General features: G+C 38.2%; 4 protein-coding genes across 8 annotated transcripts; 2 read left to right on the top strand and 2 right to left on the bottom strand.

Annotated features, from left to right (window-relative positions):
- Positions 1 to 328: 328 nt before the first annotated feature.
- LOC125574969 (eukaryotic translation initiation factor 2 subunit gamma-like) lies at positions 329 to 3,081 on the bottom strand. 3 transcript variants are annotated; one of them, XM_048738361.1, is made up of 9 exons: positions 2,971 to 3,081; positions 2,578 to 2,697; positions 2,428 to 2,489; positions 2,162 to 2,274; positions 1,977 to 2,079; positions 1,551 to 1,778; positions 1,245 to 1,463; positions 897 to 1,157; positions 329 to 825 (listed from the first exon to the last, which is right to left on the bottom strand). In XM_048738361.1, exons 2-9 carry the CDS (start codon positions 2,684 to 2,686, stop codon positions 523 to 525), a joined length of 1,398 nt encoding a protein of 465 aa, XP_048594318.1. In that variant the 5' UTR covers positions 2,687 to 2,697; positions 2,971 to 3,081; the 3' UTR covers positions 329 to 522. The 3 variants fall into 3 exon arrangements, with proteins under 3 accessions (XP_048594318.1, XP_048594319.1, XP_048594320.1); XM_048738362.1 differs by having other exon boundaries at positions 2,578 to 2,691; positions 2,971 to 3,045; XM_048738363.1 differs by having other exon boundaries at positions 2,578 to 2,700; positions 2,971 to 3,033.
- An 845-nt stretch (positions 3,082 to 3,926) lies between these two features.
- On the top strand, positions 3,927 to 8,800 carry LOC125577216. Of its 2 annotated transcripts, none has more exons than XM_048738364.1 (14): positions 3,927 to 4,252; positions 4,573 to 4,734; positions 4,822 to 4,938; positions 5,009 to 5,093; positions 5,335 to 5,443; positions 5,536 to 5,603; positions 5,673 to 5,798; positions 5,879 to 6,831; positions 6,910 to 7,110; positions 7,195 to 7,255; positions 7,760 to 7,873; positions 7,974 to 8,087; positions 8,166 to 8,272; positions 8,355 to 8,800. In XM_048738364.1, exons 1-14 carry the CDS (start codon positions 4,158 to 4,160, stop codon positions 8,371 to 8,373), a joined length of 2,331 nt encoding a protein of 776 aa, XP_048594321.1. In that variant the 5' UTR covers positions 3,927 to 4,157; the 3' UTR covers positions 8,374 to 8,800. The 2 variants fall into 2 exon arrangements, with proteins under 2 accessions (XP_048594321.1, XP_048594322.1); XM_048738365.1 differs by having other exon boundaries at positions 8,166 to 8,255.
- A 120-nt stretch (positions 8,801 to 8,920) lies between these two features.
- LOC106400444 (pre-mRNA-processing factor 39-2) lies at positions 8,921 to 13,915 on the bottom strand. 2 transcript variants are annotated; one of them, XM_013840803.3, is made up of 13 exons: positions 13,763 to 13,915; positions 13,234 to 13,461; positions 13,022 to 13,131; positions 12,565 to 12,794; positions 11,858 to 12,025; positions 11,249 to 11,633; positions 10,712 to 10,855; positions 10,459 to 10,611; positions 10,247 to 10,363; positions 9,914 to 10,144; positions 9,514 to 9,822; positions 9,339 to 9,440; positions 8,921 to 9,234 (listed from the first exon to the last, which is right to left on the bottom strand). In XM_013840803.3, exons 2-13 carry the CDS (start codon positions 13,442 to 13,444, stop codon positions 9,142 to 9,144), a joined length of 2,253 nt encoding a protein of 750 aa, XP_013696257.2. In that variant the 5' UTR covers positions 13,445 to 13,461; positions 13,763 to 13,915; the 3' UTR covers positions 8,921 to 9,141. The 2 variants fall into 2 exon arrangements, with proteins under 2 accessions (XP_013696257.2, XP_013696258.2); XM_013840804.3 differs by lacking the exons at positions 13,022 to 13,131; positions 13,234 to 13,461; positions 13,763 to 13,915 and adding an exon at positions 12,171 to 12,273 and having other exon boundaries at positions 12,565 to 12,779.
- A 1,107-nt stretch (positions 13,916 to 15,022) lies between these two features.
- On the top strand, positions 15,023 to 16,469 carry LOC106397465 (acid phosphatase 1). Its single transcript, XM_013838048.3, has 3 exons — positions 15,023 to 15,576; positions 15,675 to 15,884; positions 16,137 to 16,469. Exons 1-3 carry the CDS (start codon positions 15,149 to 15,151, stop codon positions 16,312 to 16,314), a joined length of 816 nt encoding a protein of 271 aa, XP_013693502.1. The 5' UTR covers positions 15,023 to 15,148; the 3' UTR covers positions 16,315 to 16,469.
- The last annotated feature ends 1,860 nt before the right edge of the window (positions 16,470 to 18,329 follow it).

Genomic DNA, 18,329 nt, shown 5'->3' on the forward strand with positions numbered 1-18,329 from the left:
ATTAAAAAAAATTGGGTAATTGCACCCAGTAAAAACATGATAACAAAAATTAATAAGTGGGTGTTATTGGTTTATATATTTTTATTGATTTAAAAATCCATATAGTATTTATAAATCCAAGTAAAATATACAAATCCAGAGGTTTTCCCTCGGATTTGAGTCTTTGTATTTTTAACAGAAAAATCCTAGCAAATCCAAGCAAATCCATTCAAATTCATTATAAAATCAAATATATTAGTAAATCCGTGCGATTAAATAACACTTGATTTGATATAGAATTTATGAATCATTAAACCAATAACACATGATTTTAATACATATTTGAAAATCATAGAACCAATAACACTAGATTTAGTTCAGATTTTCAAATCCATAAAAATACAACAACCAATAATCCCTACTAAGAAAAAAAACACACACACAGAAACAGAGTAAACTAATAGGTACTCTTTCAAAAAATCCCCACATGAACAAGAAAGAGTTTTTATTATCTTTTTGAGGGTTAAATAAAAAATTTCAAGCTCAGAAAGGTGAGGGAGGCACTTCAATGGTGGTTCCAGCTTGAATCTGACCCCAACCAATCAAACGCCAATGCTTTTCCACACGCCTGCTCAGTGCCACTTTCTCTCCTTTGCTCGTGCAAACAGGAGCAGTGAGTTGCAGCTTAGCCAGATCGTTCTTTACTCCTACAACTTTGGCTCCAGTCGACATGGAACCAATGTTGAGCATCAGAATCTCTCCCTTCGTTAGCTTTGTCACTTTCCCTTGTTTCTCCGATCCCTTTATTCTCACTCCCAACAGTCTCCGTAGAAGAAAGAAGTTCACCTAACAAGAGTTTTTTTTAAGAGAAGGCTTTAAGACTATGAAGTATTACATTTAGAGTTTGTTGTTTATACCTCGAGTTCAACAAAGACATCAGGAAGGGAGCCTATTTCACCAAGGACTTGACCAACCAAACGATCAGCACGAGTAAGAGTTGGGTCCATCGTTGTTCCTACTCCAATTAGACCTCCAGGCACTGCGTACTGAAGCTCGTTCTGCTCCGCGTATAGTGAAATAATGCGGGAGTATATTGGTGTACATTTCGGGTTGCCACGCTCGTCTTTCACAACGATTCCAGGTCGGATCTCAATTAACTGGTTCACTTTCAAAACACCCTACAAAAATATAAAAAAGTAGTTAGAGACACAATGGGATATACTGACACAAGCAAGTTGTAGTTGAGGATTAAGAGAGAGAGATACCCGTAGGATACTTCCACCTGCAACTCCACCTTTAATCTCATCAACCTCAAACCCGGGCTTGTTGACATCAAAAGACCGAATCACTATCATATTTGGCGGTGAAATGAAATTCCTCTTGGGGATTGGGATCTTCTTGACAATGTACTCGCATACAACATCGATGTTGTATTTCAGTTGGGCTGATACAGGGACTATTGGGGCCCCATCTGCGACAGTGTTCTGCAAACATGATGTGATAAAATATTAGTACCGAATCCCCCAAACTCTATTCCTTAGCCGATGCAACAAGAGATAAGAAACTCGAACCATTATAAATTTCTGAATGGCCTCGTGCTGGTTAATGGCAACGTTCTCTTGTATAAGATCAATCTTGTTCTGAAGGATTATGATATGCTTGAGCTGCATAATTTCGACAGCGGCGAGATGTTCGGATGTTTGTGGTTGCGGACAGCTTTCATTTGCAGCGATGAGAAGCAGTGCACCGTCCATGATGGCTGCTCCGTTGAGCATAGTCGCCATGAGAATATCGTGTCCCTGAAGAATAGAACAAGAAGATCATCATCAACCCTCGCCTCTCTAAATCCTCCACCCAATAAGTCTCGAGACCCAAAAACATCCGTAAGATGCAATAAAACAAACAGATCATTGCATAGGATAATAATGGTTATACCATAGTTTGAAAAAAAAAAAACACTTGAAGAAGAATTAAGAGAACCATAAAGCTCATCATACCGGGCAATCAACGAATGACACGTGCCTCAGTAGTTTCATCTTGGAGTTCTCAAATCCAGGGACATCACAAAGTGGGTTGTCTTCCTTTCCACTTCCATATGCCCTAGAATAACAGATGCATTGTTAAGACCCTCCAACACAACACAACCTTATTATTCGATGACTATTGCAAGCCAAAAACTCACTTGTAGCACATCGGTCTGGGACATTTCTCATCTTCACATTTGTAAATCTTGGCATTTGCATATCCAAGCTTAATAGTGATATTACGCTCCAGTTCATTCTTAAAACGGACAGTCTGCACAAGTACAGAAAATAATACAAATGCTACATGTGAGTCCTCCATGCTGCCTAATCAATCAACTGCTCTAGTAACAAAATATAGCACAGATTCAAATCACTCATGGTTAATGAACTGTTACCAAAGTGAAAAAGGCATAGTAAAAATTACCTGCACACCAGATATAGCTTTCACGACAGTGGACTTTCCATGAGCGACGTGTCCAATGGTTCCTGAGACAGAACATTATATATAGCCTTTAGATTCAACTATTGTCAGTTTGTCACAATGGTTAGCTTCTTTGACATCAACAGAAGTTACCTATGTTGATAGTAGCCTGGCGAGAAATGACTTCAGGAGACAGAGGATGAAGCACAGTTACATCCAATTTACTAAGATCCTGCTCCGCCAAACCCTTGTTCCGCGACATTGTGACTGCTCCTGCTTAAAACGAGAACCAATCAGAAGAACCCTATGAGTAGTTAATCAGAAGCCCCTAACGCGAACTGGCTGTGAGAGGGCGTGCAAACTACACGAAGACAAGTCCCCCCCTAGAAGAAATTAGAGTTAACCATAGATTGCATAATCTAAGTTCCGTTACCTAAATATCAAAACCAATTGGATCCCTACTGATCTATGTGGAGTTTCTACAGCAGAACGAAAGAGAGGAAGGAATCTTTCCAATTAATTTCTCCAAAGAAGATGGAAACAAACCTGAATGACGCAAAGAGAGTGAGAAAGCGGCGCAGCTAGAGGAAGAACAGAAGATGGTGGAGCTCAAGGTTTTTATCCCAGACTCCTTTTTTTTATCATTTCTAGCATATATAATTATTTTTCTAATTTATTTTGAAAATATCAATATTTTTCATAATGCCTCTGTAAGATATATTTATTACCAACTAACATTATAATAACTTTCATTTGCTATTACATCCGCAAAATTTAACCATTATGAACTTTTAGATGTTATATACTTATGTTCAATCGTTCGTAGACTATGGATCAATCAATCGTTAACGACAACTTTGTGTCAGTGCCGTGGATCATGGTCTATATAAAGGTTTGTGTAACACTGAGACAGGAAAACAAGTAATGATAGATAAACCCAATCCAGAGGTTCACCGAGAACCCGGAGATCGGAGAATCAAAGCCTAGAAGACGACCACGAAGGAAGAAGGATCATCCCGAAGAACAGAGATTCAATGGTGAATGATGATGAACATGATGATAGAGAGAGTTAGGGTTTAAGAAGATTGTTTTAATGTTTGATTGATTATTCCCAAATGATAAACATTTACATATAATGTTTACTAAACCAAAGCTAAACCAGAAAGCTAAACCAAAATGCATAAATGAAATATCCAAACCGGAATTAACCATAATTCCTGTCACAAACACTTGATAGGTTTGGTTTTACTTACAAATTGTATTTCTTAAATTAAGAAATTCACACGATGTGTAACCATTTTAAAATTATTTGTATTTGCTAGATTTTTATCGTTTAATCCAGTTGTTCAATCGTGTAACTTTGTATGTATCCAGAGAATATCGTTTTGTACGTTTTAGCCACTTAACAATACTAAGGTATTCATTTCAAAACATTAGAAAATATAGGGGTATTATTTAAAAAACAGAAATATGTGTCTAGATAATCAAAGAGCTGGGCAAAAAAAAAACGTTTATTACCAGACCTTCCTCAGACAAGGAGGCATCCTGTCTTTTCCCTTTAGGTTTTTTTTTCTTCATCGCGCTTCATCGATAAATCAAACCCCCATCGCCACAGGGCACGAGCCGCCGGCGAGGAAAATTCTGAAAATTTAGATCGGGGATTTGGGCGTCGCTTTCCACAAAGATCTCAGATTTCGCATCTAATGGATTCGAATGTCACATAGATAATTCACATGAATTTCGAAATGACAGAATCCATCTGGTCACACGATCAACCTCCTCCTCCTCCGCCGCTGGTTCCTTCACCAAAACCAGTGGCTCGCCAAAGGTCAGAGCTTTCTTTATTATTATGGAATTGAAGTAGAACCCTTTCTCTGCATCGGAATTATGGATACTTCGGACGACTTAGAGATCCAGAGCTTAGATCAGCTACTTACAAGGCTTATATAGGAATATTCAGATTATGCAATTATTTTTAGAGGAGACAGATCTTATGTAGTATCAGATTTGGCACTATAGATGAATCATGATTAGTCTCTCAGCATTTTAAACGGTAGTTTTGCTTGGAAATGAATCTTGAACTAGATAAATTTATTCTTTTAGCTTCTGATCTGGTTGGATCTGGTTTGAGTATATGATTGTTTTCAGGTCTAGGAGCGTCTTCAGGTTGCTGGTTCAGAGAGAGATTTCACCTAAAACAAAGTCTGTGCCACGGAAACGATGGGGCGTTAGGCGATGTGATACTTCTGATTCACCCTGCGGAACCAGTAGCGAAACTGTGAGCGAGCAGAGACATAATCTTATTTCATGGTACCTTTGCTTTCATCGTCTATTCAAGCTTTCTTTATCGCAAAAGTGAAGATTAGTTTATGTTGATTACTTTTTTTTTGTATGTAGGGTTGAGGCAGAGTCATTGCAGCATTTATCTGCTGACTACTGTCCTCTTGTGCCTCCTCCAAGGTCAACTATTGCAGCAGCTTTTAGTTCTGATGGAAGAACTCTTGCTTCTACTCAGTAAGTATTATTTGTTGTACTACTATGAATCTTTTCCAGATTTGCTAATGAGATTTACTATATCTTGTAGTGGTGACCACACTGTTAAGATTATTGATTGTGAGACTGGAAAATGCTTAAAAGTTCTGAGCGGCCATCGGAGGACACCCTGGGTGGTGAGTTAGAGACTTCTATCTTATTTAATTTATGACTACACATGGTTACTAGGTAGAGCTGTACTTGACCATAACTATATTACCTAATTGAAATGAATTTTTGGTGGCTCTATTGTCTTGTCACTGCCTCATTGGTTATGTAGGTCTGGATGATAGGTGTCAACTTTTCTATCTTTTTTGCAATGATTTAAGTTTCTGTAGACTACTGCTTTAGTATCTAATGTAATTGAGTTCCCTGCAGGTCAGATTCCACCCACGCCACTCAGAAATAGTTGCTAGTGGAAGTTTAGATCATGAGGTGCGCTTGTGGAATGCAATAACTTCCGAGTGTATTAGATCTCATGATTTCTGTAAGTGCTAAGCATTTTGTTTTTTTTCCTTTTTTGTTTTTTTTTTGTTGCATATAATCAGCTAACGTCCTCTTATTCTTTTCCCTAAACAGATCGACCTATTGCTTCCATAGCTTTCCACGCTGAAGGTGATATACTTGCCGTTGCATCTGGTCATAAGGTATTTTATTGCCTTTTAATCTGCTCTAAAGGTCTCTTAAAGTTTGATTAATTATTTTTTCTTTTGAAGTTGCACATATGGCATTACAATAAGACAGGGGAGGACGCAACACCAGCGATTGTCTTGAAGACGAGGCGTTCCCTGAGAGCTGTACACTTTCATCCACATGGGGTTCCTCTTCTCTTGACTGCAGAGGTGAGAGCTAACATATTGAGGATTGTGTCATTGTTCTTCTGCCACTTTGTGGGCTTACTCTTTTAACTACAAAATGGCAGGTGACTGACATTGATTCATCAGATTCCGCAATGACTAGAGCAACATCTCCAGGCTATTTGCGATATCCACCTCCTGCTATTTTCTTCACCAACACGCAGAGTGGTGGCAGTCATACCAGTATGGCAGCGGAGCTGCCACTTGTGCCATTACCGTACTTGCTTTTGCCTTCATACTCTCCTGATGATCCAAGAATCCAATATTCTACTGCTGCTACTGGTCCAAGGAGTGCGCAATTAAGGTTTCAGAGTAATCAGAGTTCAGTAGAACACGGCGGCAGCAGAACAATGTCTACTCCTCCTCCTCTTCCCTTGGCTGTTTCCGGTGATCTTGTCCCAGAAAACTCCCAAGCTAGAGCTAGAACTTCGACCACTGCCGTTGATGCTATGGATATAGATGAAGCACAACCTGTTGGAGGAGGAAATAGAATTCCAAGGCAAGTGTCAAGTCAATCAGATTTACTTGAGTTTGGACAGTTTCAGCAATTGTTTCACTCAAGAGACAGAGTTTCGTGGGAGGTACCTTTTCTACAAGGGTGGTTGATGGCTCAAAGCCAGGCTGGTGTTCTTCCCACTGGTAGTAGTGGCACAGCTCCTCCTCATACAGGTTCTTCTTCAGCATCTCACTCATCCACAGCCAGTCTAGAGGCTGCGGTGGCGTCACTAGAAATTCCTGGTGGTGTTAACTTATATGGGGTTTCTGCAAGAGACCGAGCCCGCTTCGCAGGATCTGGTTTAGCGGGAGGTCTTGCCTCTCGTAACGCGCAACAGGAAGCTGGAACTGATGCTCAGCCTGTGGTAAACAGACTCCCCTCTGAACTGGCTTCTTCGATTGCTGCTGCAGAGTTGCCTTGTACTGTCAAACTTAGAGTGTGGGCACATGACATCAAAGACCCATGTGCAATACTAAGGTCCGACAAGTGCCGATTAACAATACATCACGCTGTTCTTTGCAGGTACATTTTCTCCTTAATATACTCATGATGCTAAATAATATTTAATTTTTATTACATTATGTGTGTTTATCTTTGCAGTGAGATGGGAGCCCATTTTTCGCCATGTGGGAGATATTTAGCAGCTTGTGTTGCATGTGTTATTCCTCATGCTGAGGCAGACCCTGGTTTGCAAACTCTGGTCCAACAAGATTCAGGGCTTGCAACTTCCCCTACTCGGCATCCAGTCACAGCACACCAAGTGATGTATGAACTTCGTGTGTATTCTCTCGAAAAGGAAACGTAAGTGTTATTACATTTTCTCAATTTTTGAAAGGGAATATAACAGGAAACTAACGATGGAGTGTCTTTATGCATGTCTTACAGATTTGGTTCAGTACTTGTGTCACGGGCAATTAGGGCTGCACATTGCTTGACCTCTATCCAGGTTAGTCACCTGTAGGAATAGTTTGATTTGGTATATATTTTTTTAGAGATAAGTCTCCGTTGCAGTTTTTTTTTTGTGCCCCTTCTTCTTCATGGTTTAGTAATTGGTCTTTGTTCTCTTCATTGTTATGCCTAGATGGTTCTGTAATTAAGGCATTTTCTTTATCTGTTCTTTGTTTTTTTGCATGCATGGCGTTGATTTGATCCATAAAATAAAATGCATCCACAGTGAGGAAGTGAGAAATGTCCATTTCTTATAGTACACAGTATCTTGTGAAATATTCTATTAATCAGCCTCCTGACTGTGTTAAACTATGGCATCAACTAACATAACATGTAAAATACCATAGGCCCCAAGTCTCACCCCAAAACTCCACTGTTTTCGTTAAGTACGTAAATGATCCTGTAGGTCCATGAGATTCTCACCACTAATCAATAGGCTAAAGTTGTTCACTGATTAGTATTATTGTGATGAAGTACTTGACAATTAGAATTTTCCGTACAGTTCTCTCCGAACTCCGAGCACATATTGCTTGCATATGGACGGCGTCATGGTTCTCTTTTGAAGAGCATTGTGAGTGATGGAGAAACAACATCACACTTTTTCACAGTGTTGGAGGTAACATTTATGCTCAACTAGTTATGAAGATCCTATATTATACTACATAAACTTTGAAATAATCATTTACAAATTTGCTCTCTTTTTTCTCTTGCTTTAGATTTATAGAGTTGCAGACATGGAACTGGTGAGAATACTTCCAAGCTCAGAGGATGAAGTTAATGTCGCTTGCTTTCATCCTTCTCCTGGAGGAGGTCTTGTCTATGGGACAAAGGTTAGTGATCCAATATTGTGCATCTTTTTTTCCTCAATTAGACAATCTACTTAAAAGACTTATTAAATACTTTCACAGGAGGGGAAGCTTAGGATCTTCCGGTACAACACAGCTGCTGCGTCCAACCTCACTGCACCAAACAGCTCACCTGAGGAGAACCTGGCCGAGGTAGAATTATTGAGAAGGTTGATCTTGTTGAAGTAATAATATTGTTGAATTAACATATGATTATTTCGATTCTCATCCTTCAAAAAATATGAACAACAGGTGCAGACTTATGCATTAGAATGCTAGGCAGAGGGGCTCTCAACTGTTATATACATACACACAGACGGATCTTGCATCGTGGGCTTATTCACCTTCTTCTGTTTCTTCGGTTGCTGGCTCTGCTTTATAGTTCTTCTCGGTGTGCGGCTAGAGAATCTGAGAAGCTTTTCACAAGCTTGATGTCATCTTTCTTGTACTGCGGAAGGTCTCTAGTTCGGATGATGGCCTTCTCAGTTTGCGACCTTTACTATAAAAAAAAAAGTTCGAAGCATGTTTCTTTAAATCAGTTATTTGAAAAGACTGCAGAAAAAAATGTGAAAAAGAAAAAAAAAATGTTGTGTTTGTTTTTGTAGCTTTGTAACTAAGTCTGTAACGACGTTTCTTCCTTTTGTAAGATTATCTTTACATCGTTTTTTCTCCTTTATCTAGAAAATGTTTGATTTTCATCAAGACGTTTATAACAACATTTTACAGTTTGAAGGGTGTAATTTACCCATAAAGGCTAGTTCGCGGGACATTACTTCCAGAAGGAGACATGTTAATATGGGGAAATATAGCAAAAAAAAGATCAAATGCTGACTTTGTTTGCTAAACCGCACTAACCGGCCCATCAATTCAAACTTGTCTCTTACAATCTGTATCATAACCGGCGGAAATCCAAGCAACTTGAAAGTAAAACTAATGTCACTGATCGAGAATAGAGACACGTAAAAACATCAAGACGAGTCATACACTAAACTTGAGTAGCTAAAGAGAAAATGGCTAAGGACAAGCAACACCAACAGACTCAGTAGTAAGTGTTGTAGTAAGCTTGAGGAGGAGCAGCAGCGGGTTGCTGGACCGGGGCAGCCAATGGTGCTGTAGCTGCAGCTGGGTATGCCTGAAGTTTTCACAAATAAATAATCATTTCATTAGTTGATCAAATTAAACAATTCTAAGTTAGCCAACTTTTAGCTTAATCACTCTTTAAACATAATCGGTTACCTGAGGAGGATATGCCCCATAAGCAGCGGCTTGTGGCACGGGTGTTGGTGCTTGTGGAGCAGCATAGCCAGCGGGATAGCCACCATATGCACCATACGCAGCCTAACGTGAATAATGAAAACGTTAATAAGAGTAAAAGCTAAGCAATGATGTAAACGAGTTGGTTTTCAATTACCTGTTGCTGGCCATAAGCAGGGTTCCACTGCTGTGGTTGTGCAGGAGCTGCTTGTGGTTGTGGCCAAGCTTGAGGCTGTGCAGCATAACCACCGGACCATTGAGCCGGTGCATTTGGATATGCATTGGACACTGGCTGAGCAGGCGCAGTTTCATTGTACGTTTTGGCCAGTTTCGTCCTATCTGAAGAGAGAAACTCATCTGCGCTACGCTTTTTCAACTCTGACCTGCTCCTGTGAGGTAAAAAGAGCTTACAATGTCGATCTTCCGCCTTTTTAATGGACTCAACATCTCCGAAAAGACCCAGGAACTGCCAAATCCATACACACATTTCATATTAAAAACAATAATTTAGATACTGAGAAGACTTAAGTTTAGAAGAACAGATTGGTCTCCGTTACCTCTATATATATCAATGAAAGCTCTTCTCTCTCTGTGGAACTTGCAGTGTTCTGGGTGTCTACATTTGGCTTTATCAAATTCTCAATGAGTGGGTCGAGGTATTCAATCTTCCTTGGTGGTGGCAGAATGGTCTCGAAAAAGATCAGTGCTTCCATGAAATGCTTTGACGGCTGCACGTGGTCAAGTGCTTCAACTATAATCTTCCTAGCCTTCTCAGCGTCACGTAAAACCTGAAAGTATCATCGAAAAAAAAGAAAGAAGCCAAACCTGTTAATACTCTTTCAACAAAGCTTAACAAAAGGTGTTCGGTTTTATAAAGTTAGTAGACATACCAAGTATGAAAACCTTGAATACTGCGCATACAGCAGCGGCAGTAATATGGAGTTATCTTTGCCTTTTTCAACAGCAATCACTTGCTCATACACAGAGAAAGCATCATCCACATTTCCCTACGAATAAGATTAGGAGACGAGTAAAGGAAAATTAGAGTGGTGATAATAACCTAAGCTAGTTCTTCAGTTACTACTTGTTCATGAAAACTTACTAGTCGTTGTTCCATGTTCGCATGTTTAATTACTGCTTCAAGAAGCCCGGGAGAAATTTCAGAATGCAGTAATTGGAATGCAGCTCTAGCACCAGCTATATCCCCATTCTGCTCTTTTAATCGAGCAGCAAAAAGGTGGATTTCTGGTTGTCTCTGCCACAGAAAAGAAAGCAAATAAATAACCAAGAACGCCAATATATTAATTTTTCTACAAAGCCAATCAAAAGTAATGAGATGAGATCATGTTTCATACCTTGACAAAGACTTGAGTTGCTCGAGTAAGGGCGTTGTCTGCAAGGTCCATACTTCCACTTGATCCCATGCTTAATACATAACGAATCCAGTATTCTGGGTAGTTTGCGCACGCTACGAGACATCTTTCATAGAGCTTGACCACCTGTTGGAAAATAATCTAATGTAAAGCATACATGATGATCACTGCTAAAAACCAAAAATATGTAAACATAGAAAGAGCAAACACTCCACAAGTAGAACAGAGAATGACAGATAGATTGTTATGAAGACCCCTTCATTAATAACGTTGGTACTTTCAAAAACAGCGATAACTCACGTACCATAAAAACTATTGACAAATTGAGAGTGTCAAATACTTTCTACTTAGCCTTAAAGTTACCAAATATAGGCACATGCTTTGATCCAATGGAAACCCAATAAAGCATATGATGCACCAAATACTACTTAACTGTAGGTCGATAATATTACAGAGGTGCGACTTAATCTACAAAAGTACTTGGATATTCACATATAAGAGAGTTAAGAACTTAAGTACCTTATTGAAGTCTCCATCGCTCTCTATGAAGTCCAGATAATTATGCCAATTCTCCAGCTCTGCTACATTGAGAGGCCGTACATGGAAATAAGGTCTTCTTATAGCCATTTCAAAACCAATGATTTTAGATTCAAACTCTTTGGCTTTGATATACAAGGCTTCTCTGATGCCAATGTATTTCTTCAGTTCCTCAGGATCAGTTGAACCAGCACTTTCCAACTTAGATGGTTCAGAGGTACCATCAGCTTGAGACTTTCCTTCATCTGCCTTTCCATCAGACTCAGATGGTGCAGTTTCAGAAGCATCACTAGAAACAGCAACTGTTGCAGATTCCTCAGCACTCCTAAGTTCGGACAGAGGACGTGTTTCAGCTAGCTCCTTAAAGCTGTAGCAAGAATAGCATTTATCAACAACAGAAAGACGCTAAAATTCTGACCATGAACTAAGAATCCTAGCACTTAAAATCAGTTTATCATATGCACGACAACAGCTCATTTGCCATATGGCTCACTTCGATTAAGCGCTAAATCAACATAGCGATCGTAATCCACATGAAATATCCAATTCAGAGTGCAGAGGAAAATGATTGATGAATTCACTTGAACTTACTTGCTGAAGTATCTATCAAGGTTTTGAATAGGATTCTCCAATACTCTGGTGTAAATCATGGCAAGTCTGCTCCAGTCCTGCTGCATGTGCTCATACTCTATGTACTTGTCCCACAATGGAGAGGACAGAAAATCAGTTCCAACGTAAACCACAGCTCGTTCAAAAAGGCTGCAGAAGCAAAAGAGAAAAAAGAATGTCATATACGCTGATAGATACATAGACACGTCCAATCAATAAAGAGGCACAAGTTCTATGGATGAAAAAAAAAGGATTCACTCTTTGAATGCAGAATACTGCCAAACACTGCATTTACCTTCCTGGTAAAAGCATACCGTGGCCAAAATCGAGTAGTCAGAGGCTACCTAAAGCCCAAAACTGGTTGAGATCTTCCCAGCAGCATTTTGCATATGGATACACTTCGAGGGGAGGGTAACAATAAAAACAGGTATTTTTTAACTTCAAAATTTTCAAGCAAAAGAAGTATAAACCACCACAAAAATGGAGCAGGTTCACCAGAACAAGCAAGTGAGTTGTATGAAAAATAAATATTTCTAAACAAATTCCATCAGATCTTTCCGCCACAAATGAGAGAACTTGCTGTAGCAATCTAAGAAAAGGGTTAGATGGCAAAAATCATTTTTCTAGGTAACTGAAAAACCAATCAAACTATTAATACACATACAAATAGAAGAATAAGCACTCATTACCTTCTGATCGTGTCCGGATCTCCATATGTATTGATGGCAAAAACGCAATAATGCAGCCATATGTCTACTGAATAAGTCACCCCCTGCACTGCTCTTTCATAAACCTCCACGACTTTGTCCATTGCCCCCACCCGAGCCTCATGATCCGCATACTTTTTCCAATAGCCATAACACAGAGGGAATTCAGCTAGGAAAGCATCATACACCTTCCGGATCTTTGCTATATTGTCCTGTAATTAGGGAAGCAAGAAAACATTACCAATCTTGAAAAAAGGAAATGAAGTACCTAACATTATACAAAGATGAAAGCGACTTATAAGATTCCGATACTAGCAAATAAGTTAAATGGAAACATGATTCAGATACTTAAACCATGAAATCCACATAGAATTTTTCACAGGTCAAAGCTTAGTAAATAGAGGACAAAAGTAAATTAATTATGAGAATCCACACATACCTGAGATATCCTCTCTGTCTCTTCAATCAGGGCAGTCCAAGCATTGAACTCTGAAGAATTAGCCCTTACAATACTCCATAAGCGCTCCTCTTCCGGTGAAAGAGCAGAACCTTTCACAACAGAGATGGAATAAGTAAATAATTATATCATCGAAGTTAACACGACAAATTCAATTCTCAGTGATGTGTCTATTGAATAGAAGAAGAAATTACCAGCATTCTCTACATGTCCTGCTCCTGGAGCTGTTACAGGCACATTATCTGTTGCAGTTCCATTCTCAGCAGACGTAGTTAAACCACCTTCAGGTCCAGTCCCATTGACCAAAGATACATTAGCGACCGATTGAGATGAATCAATATTCGATTCCACAGTAGCAGCAGAAGCATTATAGCCCTCAGCAACCATGGCCTGGCTTTCTCCCATAACTCTCTAAACAGTAACTGCAACAAAAACGACGTTTACATGACAGTGGAATCAGCACATATAAGACTAGTCCTACACTCATCGATGGATGCCATTAAGATTAGCACCTAATCGTAACTACATAGATAGAGAACAGCAGCTCAACACAAAACTCAATAATATCTTCATACGAATCACAATACGTAAAGCTTGATACGTAATTATCTAGCGGGACAAGCAAACCCTAATCATAAACCCCATGAACATGAGCTACCAGAAACAAAACCTTAGCTGTATTCCTAATTCGTGAAATACAAAGGGAGATGGAAGGATACGAACCTCGGATAGTGAAGAGGAAGCTCGCAAGTGACTTCGATGGAGGAGCTCCCAAGTTTTTTTTTTCTCGTTTACAGGAAGAGAGGGTTCGTAGGGTTAGAGACGACGCGTGATGTGTTTGGTAGATGCACAGTGAGATTGAGTGTGATTAAATATGGGCCGTCAATATAAATGGGCCTTTAATTTTTAGCAACGGGCCTATTAATAAGCCAATTAGTGATAGCTTTAGCTTGCTTCACTTTTTTGATATCTCATGAAGAACAACCTAAGGCATAACTAGATATCTCTCCCTGCAGCTGTAATTTTCAGGGGCATTGATAAGGAGATGAGAAACATTATTTCGGCTAACAGGGTTAGAAAGGCTTTCAGTTTGCTTATGGCCAAGTGGCTAAGATAAGTTAGTTAGTGTATTTGTCCATGATCCATCTTGTTTTTTATTTTTTTTTGCCAGTTCAAACTTAAGATATTGCTTTGTAAAAGCTTCTTTCATCTATGATATTTACATTTTAGCAAAAAAAAAATTATATTTTGTCAATTCTTCACATGGTTTGTTATTGTTCATGTGAACAACTGATTGCAGCTCAGCAAAATCGAGTGTTTAAATTGTCAACTCGTAACGAATTATTGGTACTGACAATTATCACATATTTATGCGAAAATGGCAAATGCGAGTTGATCTTGAGGGTCATGCTTAGCCACGTTCTGTATGTGTCTATGTTTGTGTAATATATTTAAAACTTTGTCTACATCTATCCGCACTAGCAAATCACTATACAATTGGGGTTTCACCGGTATTTATTTATTAAGAAATTAAATTCCATGTGCTTGTATTCCCACTCTTCAATCAGTTTTGTCACCAACTCACCATAACCTGACCACGTACCTTTAGATCTATATGTCTCTTGTCCTTTCCATTTCATAAAGCCAAATAAATACAAAACAGATAACAATTTATTGTGTAATTACTTTGAATGGAGACTGGATCGTTTAATTTCTCCCGTGGTATCGTTTGGATCCTAGTTAAAACAGCCATGTTACCATTTTCATGTATCTTTTTTTGGGTCAAACACATTCATTCATAATGTTCAAGAGAACTCAAACCATTTTCATGTATCTATTGTTAAATATTTAAACATAATTTAAAAAAAAAACAATACCTACCATGCATCAACATAGTAAACAACGATCACTGCTAAAATAAATCTGACAATAACATTACAACAAAAATTAAAATTAATTAAAGGCCAAAAACTTGGATTCAGATTTGTGCTTCTCTAATTCTTTATTGCTATGGCTACGTACTTCGACTCTTCTCTACCTATAAAATCCTCTTTACATACACACTTGTGATCAGATTCTCAAAGATCTAAACCTCTTCTTTTTCAAAACATGGACCGATCCATATTTATTTCTCTAGCACTAGCCTCACTCTTGGTCGGAGTCGTCTCAGCTCGTGACTGGAACATCTTGAACCAGCTCAAAGGACTGTCGTCATCGTCAAGCCAAAACGGTATTGTTTCTTCAGGGGTCTCGACGAACCTGAAACGGTACTGCGAAAGCTGGAGGATCAACGTGGAAGTTCATAACGTCAGAAACTTCGATGTGGTGCCTCAGGAGTGCGTGTCGCACGTCAAGAAGTACATGACGTCGTCGCAGTACGAAGATGACGTGGAGAGAGCCGTTGATGAGGTCATCCTTCATTTCGGGAGCATGTGTTGTACCAAAACAAAGTGTGATGGCATGGATGCTTGGATCTTTGACATCGATGACACGCTTCTCTCTACCATTCCGTACCACGAGAAGAATGGCTTCTTTGGGTAAATCTATTCTAGCTCTCTAACTCAGCCGGTTTATGATAACCGGGGTTTAATCTTGTTTGATGAAACTAATAATGTGATTATGGAACTGAAAACAGAGGAGAGAAGTTGAACTCTACAAAATTTGAAGATTGGATGAGGAAGAGGAAAGCACCACCAGTGCCACACATGGTGAAACTGTACCATGACATCAGAGAAAGAGGCATCAAGATCTTCTTGGTCTCTTCCCGGAAAGAATATCTCAGATCTGCCACCGTTGACAACCTCATCCAAGCCGGTTACTATGGCTGGTCCAACCTCATCCTCAGGTACAATTAAACCGGAGATCAGAAAACCAAACTCTATTATGTTCATACATTGTCTAAACCGAACAAACTCATATAAATCAATTATAACCAGATATTTAAAACCAACCTCTTATTTGGTTTATATATTCTCTAAACCAAAATTAAGCTAAAAAGTAAAAACAAGGTTGTACACCACTCTAGTTAATGATTCTGGTTTACTATAACCGGATTAGATAACCGGTATACTAAAACTAGAAATACTGAACAATGCAGGGGAATAGAAGATGAGCACAAGGAAGTTAAACAGTACATGTCAGAGAAGAGAACATGGCTGATGGGTCTTGGTTACAGAGTATGGGGAGTGATGGGAAGCCAATGGAGCAGCTTCGCAGGTTGTCCTCTTCCCAAGAGAACCTTCAAGCTCCCAAACTCCATCTACTATGTTGCCTGATCATTACAGTGCAAAACTTTGATCCAAGCTTCTTGAAACAAGAAGAAGAATCGATAAATATGAGAGAACGGTTTTGACTGTGATTTTTATTTTTGTTTTTCCTTTTCGAGTCATCTTATATCAAGAGACTTATGAATAAAAAAAGTGTTTCTTTTCGGTACTACCAAACAAAACAAGTATGTTACAGAGAGAAATCAAAATAAAATCAAACACAATCAAACGATCAACCAATGGATTTACAGTACAACCTAAACAAAGTGTTGAGTGACTTTAGACCAAAAAAAAAAAAGTGTTGAATGACTGCAGCACCATTATTTAGCTTTGTTCAAAGCTTTCTCCTAGGGTGGTTTTACTGGTTAGGTATCTAAATGTTAACTTCGTTTTCCCATAATTTATCAAAGATAATCAGATGAAAGAATTTTATTGACAACAGTCCAGATCTCTTTTGTTATCTTACAGAAGTTCAGAAAGAATCTTACACATATGGTGAAACTGAAACATTTATTTTGATTTACACATACACATACGTATACATACACATATACAGAAGTTTAAACATATGCATACATATACGCATTGCTCTCAGACGAGCTCGGACACGCTTCAAGGCTCACGATTTGATTTTGTAACTAGCTTACGTATAAAAAATAGGATCCAAAAGCGAGAAAAATAATAAAATAAAATAGATAGCTACAAAAACTTATTAGAAACCATCGATATAACTAAAAACTACAATCAATTGTGGATTCAATACGACAACTGTTATGGATTAATGTATAAGAAGGTCGAAAAGAACATTTTTTCAGAATGTGGACATTATTCGAAAATAACCAGTTCAGAGAAAATTGAGCTTTCGTTTGATCCGGGTACTTGGAATCCTATGGATAAAGATATGGTAAAAAAAGTGTATTGCATATGCTAAAAAAGACAGGGTTGATTGGCGCTATTTAAACAAGTACTTGTCAACAAAACAGTATTCCGGTAGCTCTTGGGGTTATGGGGTTATTGATTTTCAGTGTATTGACCTAATATGAAATCCGTAGTAGGCAAAAAAATAACTCGTTTGATCGAGTATGCTACCAATCAGTGATTGCCTCTTATTTTAGTGTGTTCTTTTGGAGGACCAAAAATGCGAAAAGGAAGTTAAAAATTTGATGCAAATGGGTAAGATTTCTTTGGTGTTATGTGATTATCAATCAAATAAAAAGTTATTCTATATATATCAATTCTTACATCTCCTACTTTAGTGATATCAAGTTTTGGTATGTTGGGAGATATCATTATTGACGAACCTTATCCCTATATTGCATTTGCGGGAAAAAAACAATTGAACAAACATTGTAAAAAGCTTATTAGATGCAATTGTACTACGTAAACCTTTAAAAAGTGTATCGAGTGAGTTATTTCAGCTCAATGCTTTATTTTCTTACAACAAAAATGAAATCAAATAGAACAATTAATTTATCAGAATTAAACGAAAACCCTGAAAAATTTATTTTTTTCTATCAAATCATTTTCTTTATCGATATTATAATAAACAACAAAATAAAAAGTCAATTTTTGATTTCAGGAAATTTGAGTTCGACCAGAAAAATTAAACAAATTTTTTCTCTTACTCGTATATGTTTAGAAATTCAAATAGAGATATAAATCTATAAAGAAAGTCTTGCATCGTGTTGCATTTTCCGAAAGTATACACATACACATACGTATATATACACATACATATAAGCATATACATATATATATACATATATTTTCAAAAAAAAATATATATATATATACATACGTATACGCATAGACACATATATACACATATATACGTATATACATACACATATACATATATAACATGTATATATACATACACACACATTTAACCCTAGGTAGGGTTTAGGGTTTAACTCTGGGTAGGGTTTAGGGTTTAACCCTAGGAGTAGGGTTTAGGGTTTAACCCTAGGTATGGTTTAGGGTTTAACCCTAGGAGTAGGGTTTTAACCCCAGGTAGGGTTTAG

This window comes from Brassica napus, chromosome A8, assembly GCF_020379485.1.
Source record: "Brassica napus cultivar Da-Ae chromosome A8, Da-Ae, whole genome shotgun sequence".
Taxonomy (NCBI): Eukaryota; Viridiplantae; Streptophyta; class Magnoliopsida; order Brassicales; family Brassicaceae; genus Brassica; species Brassica napus.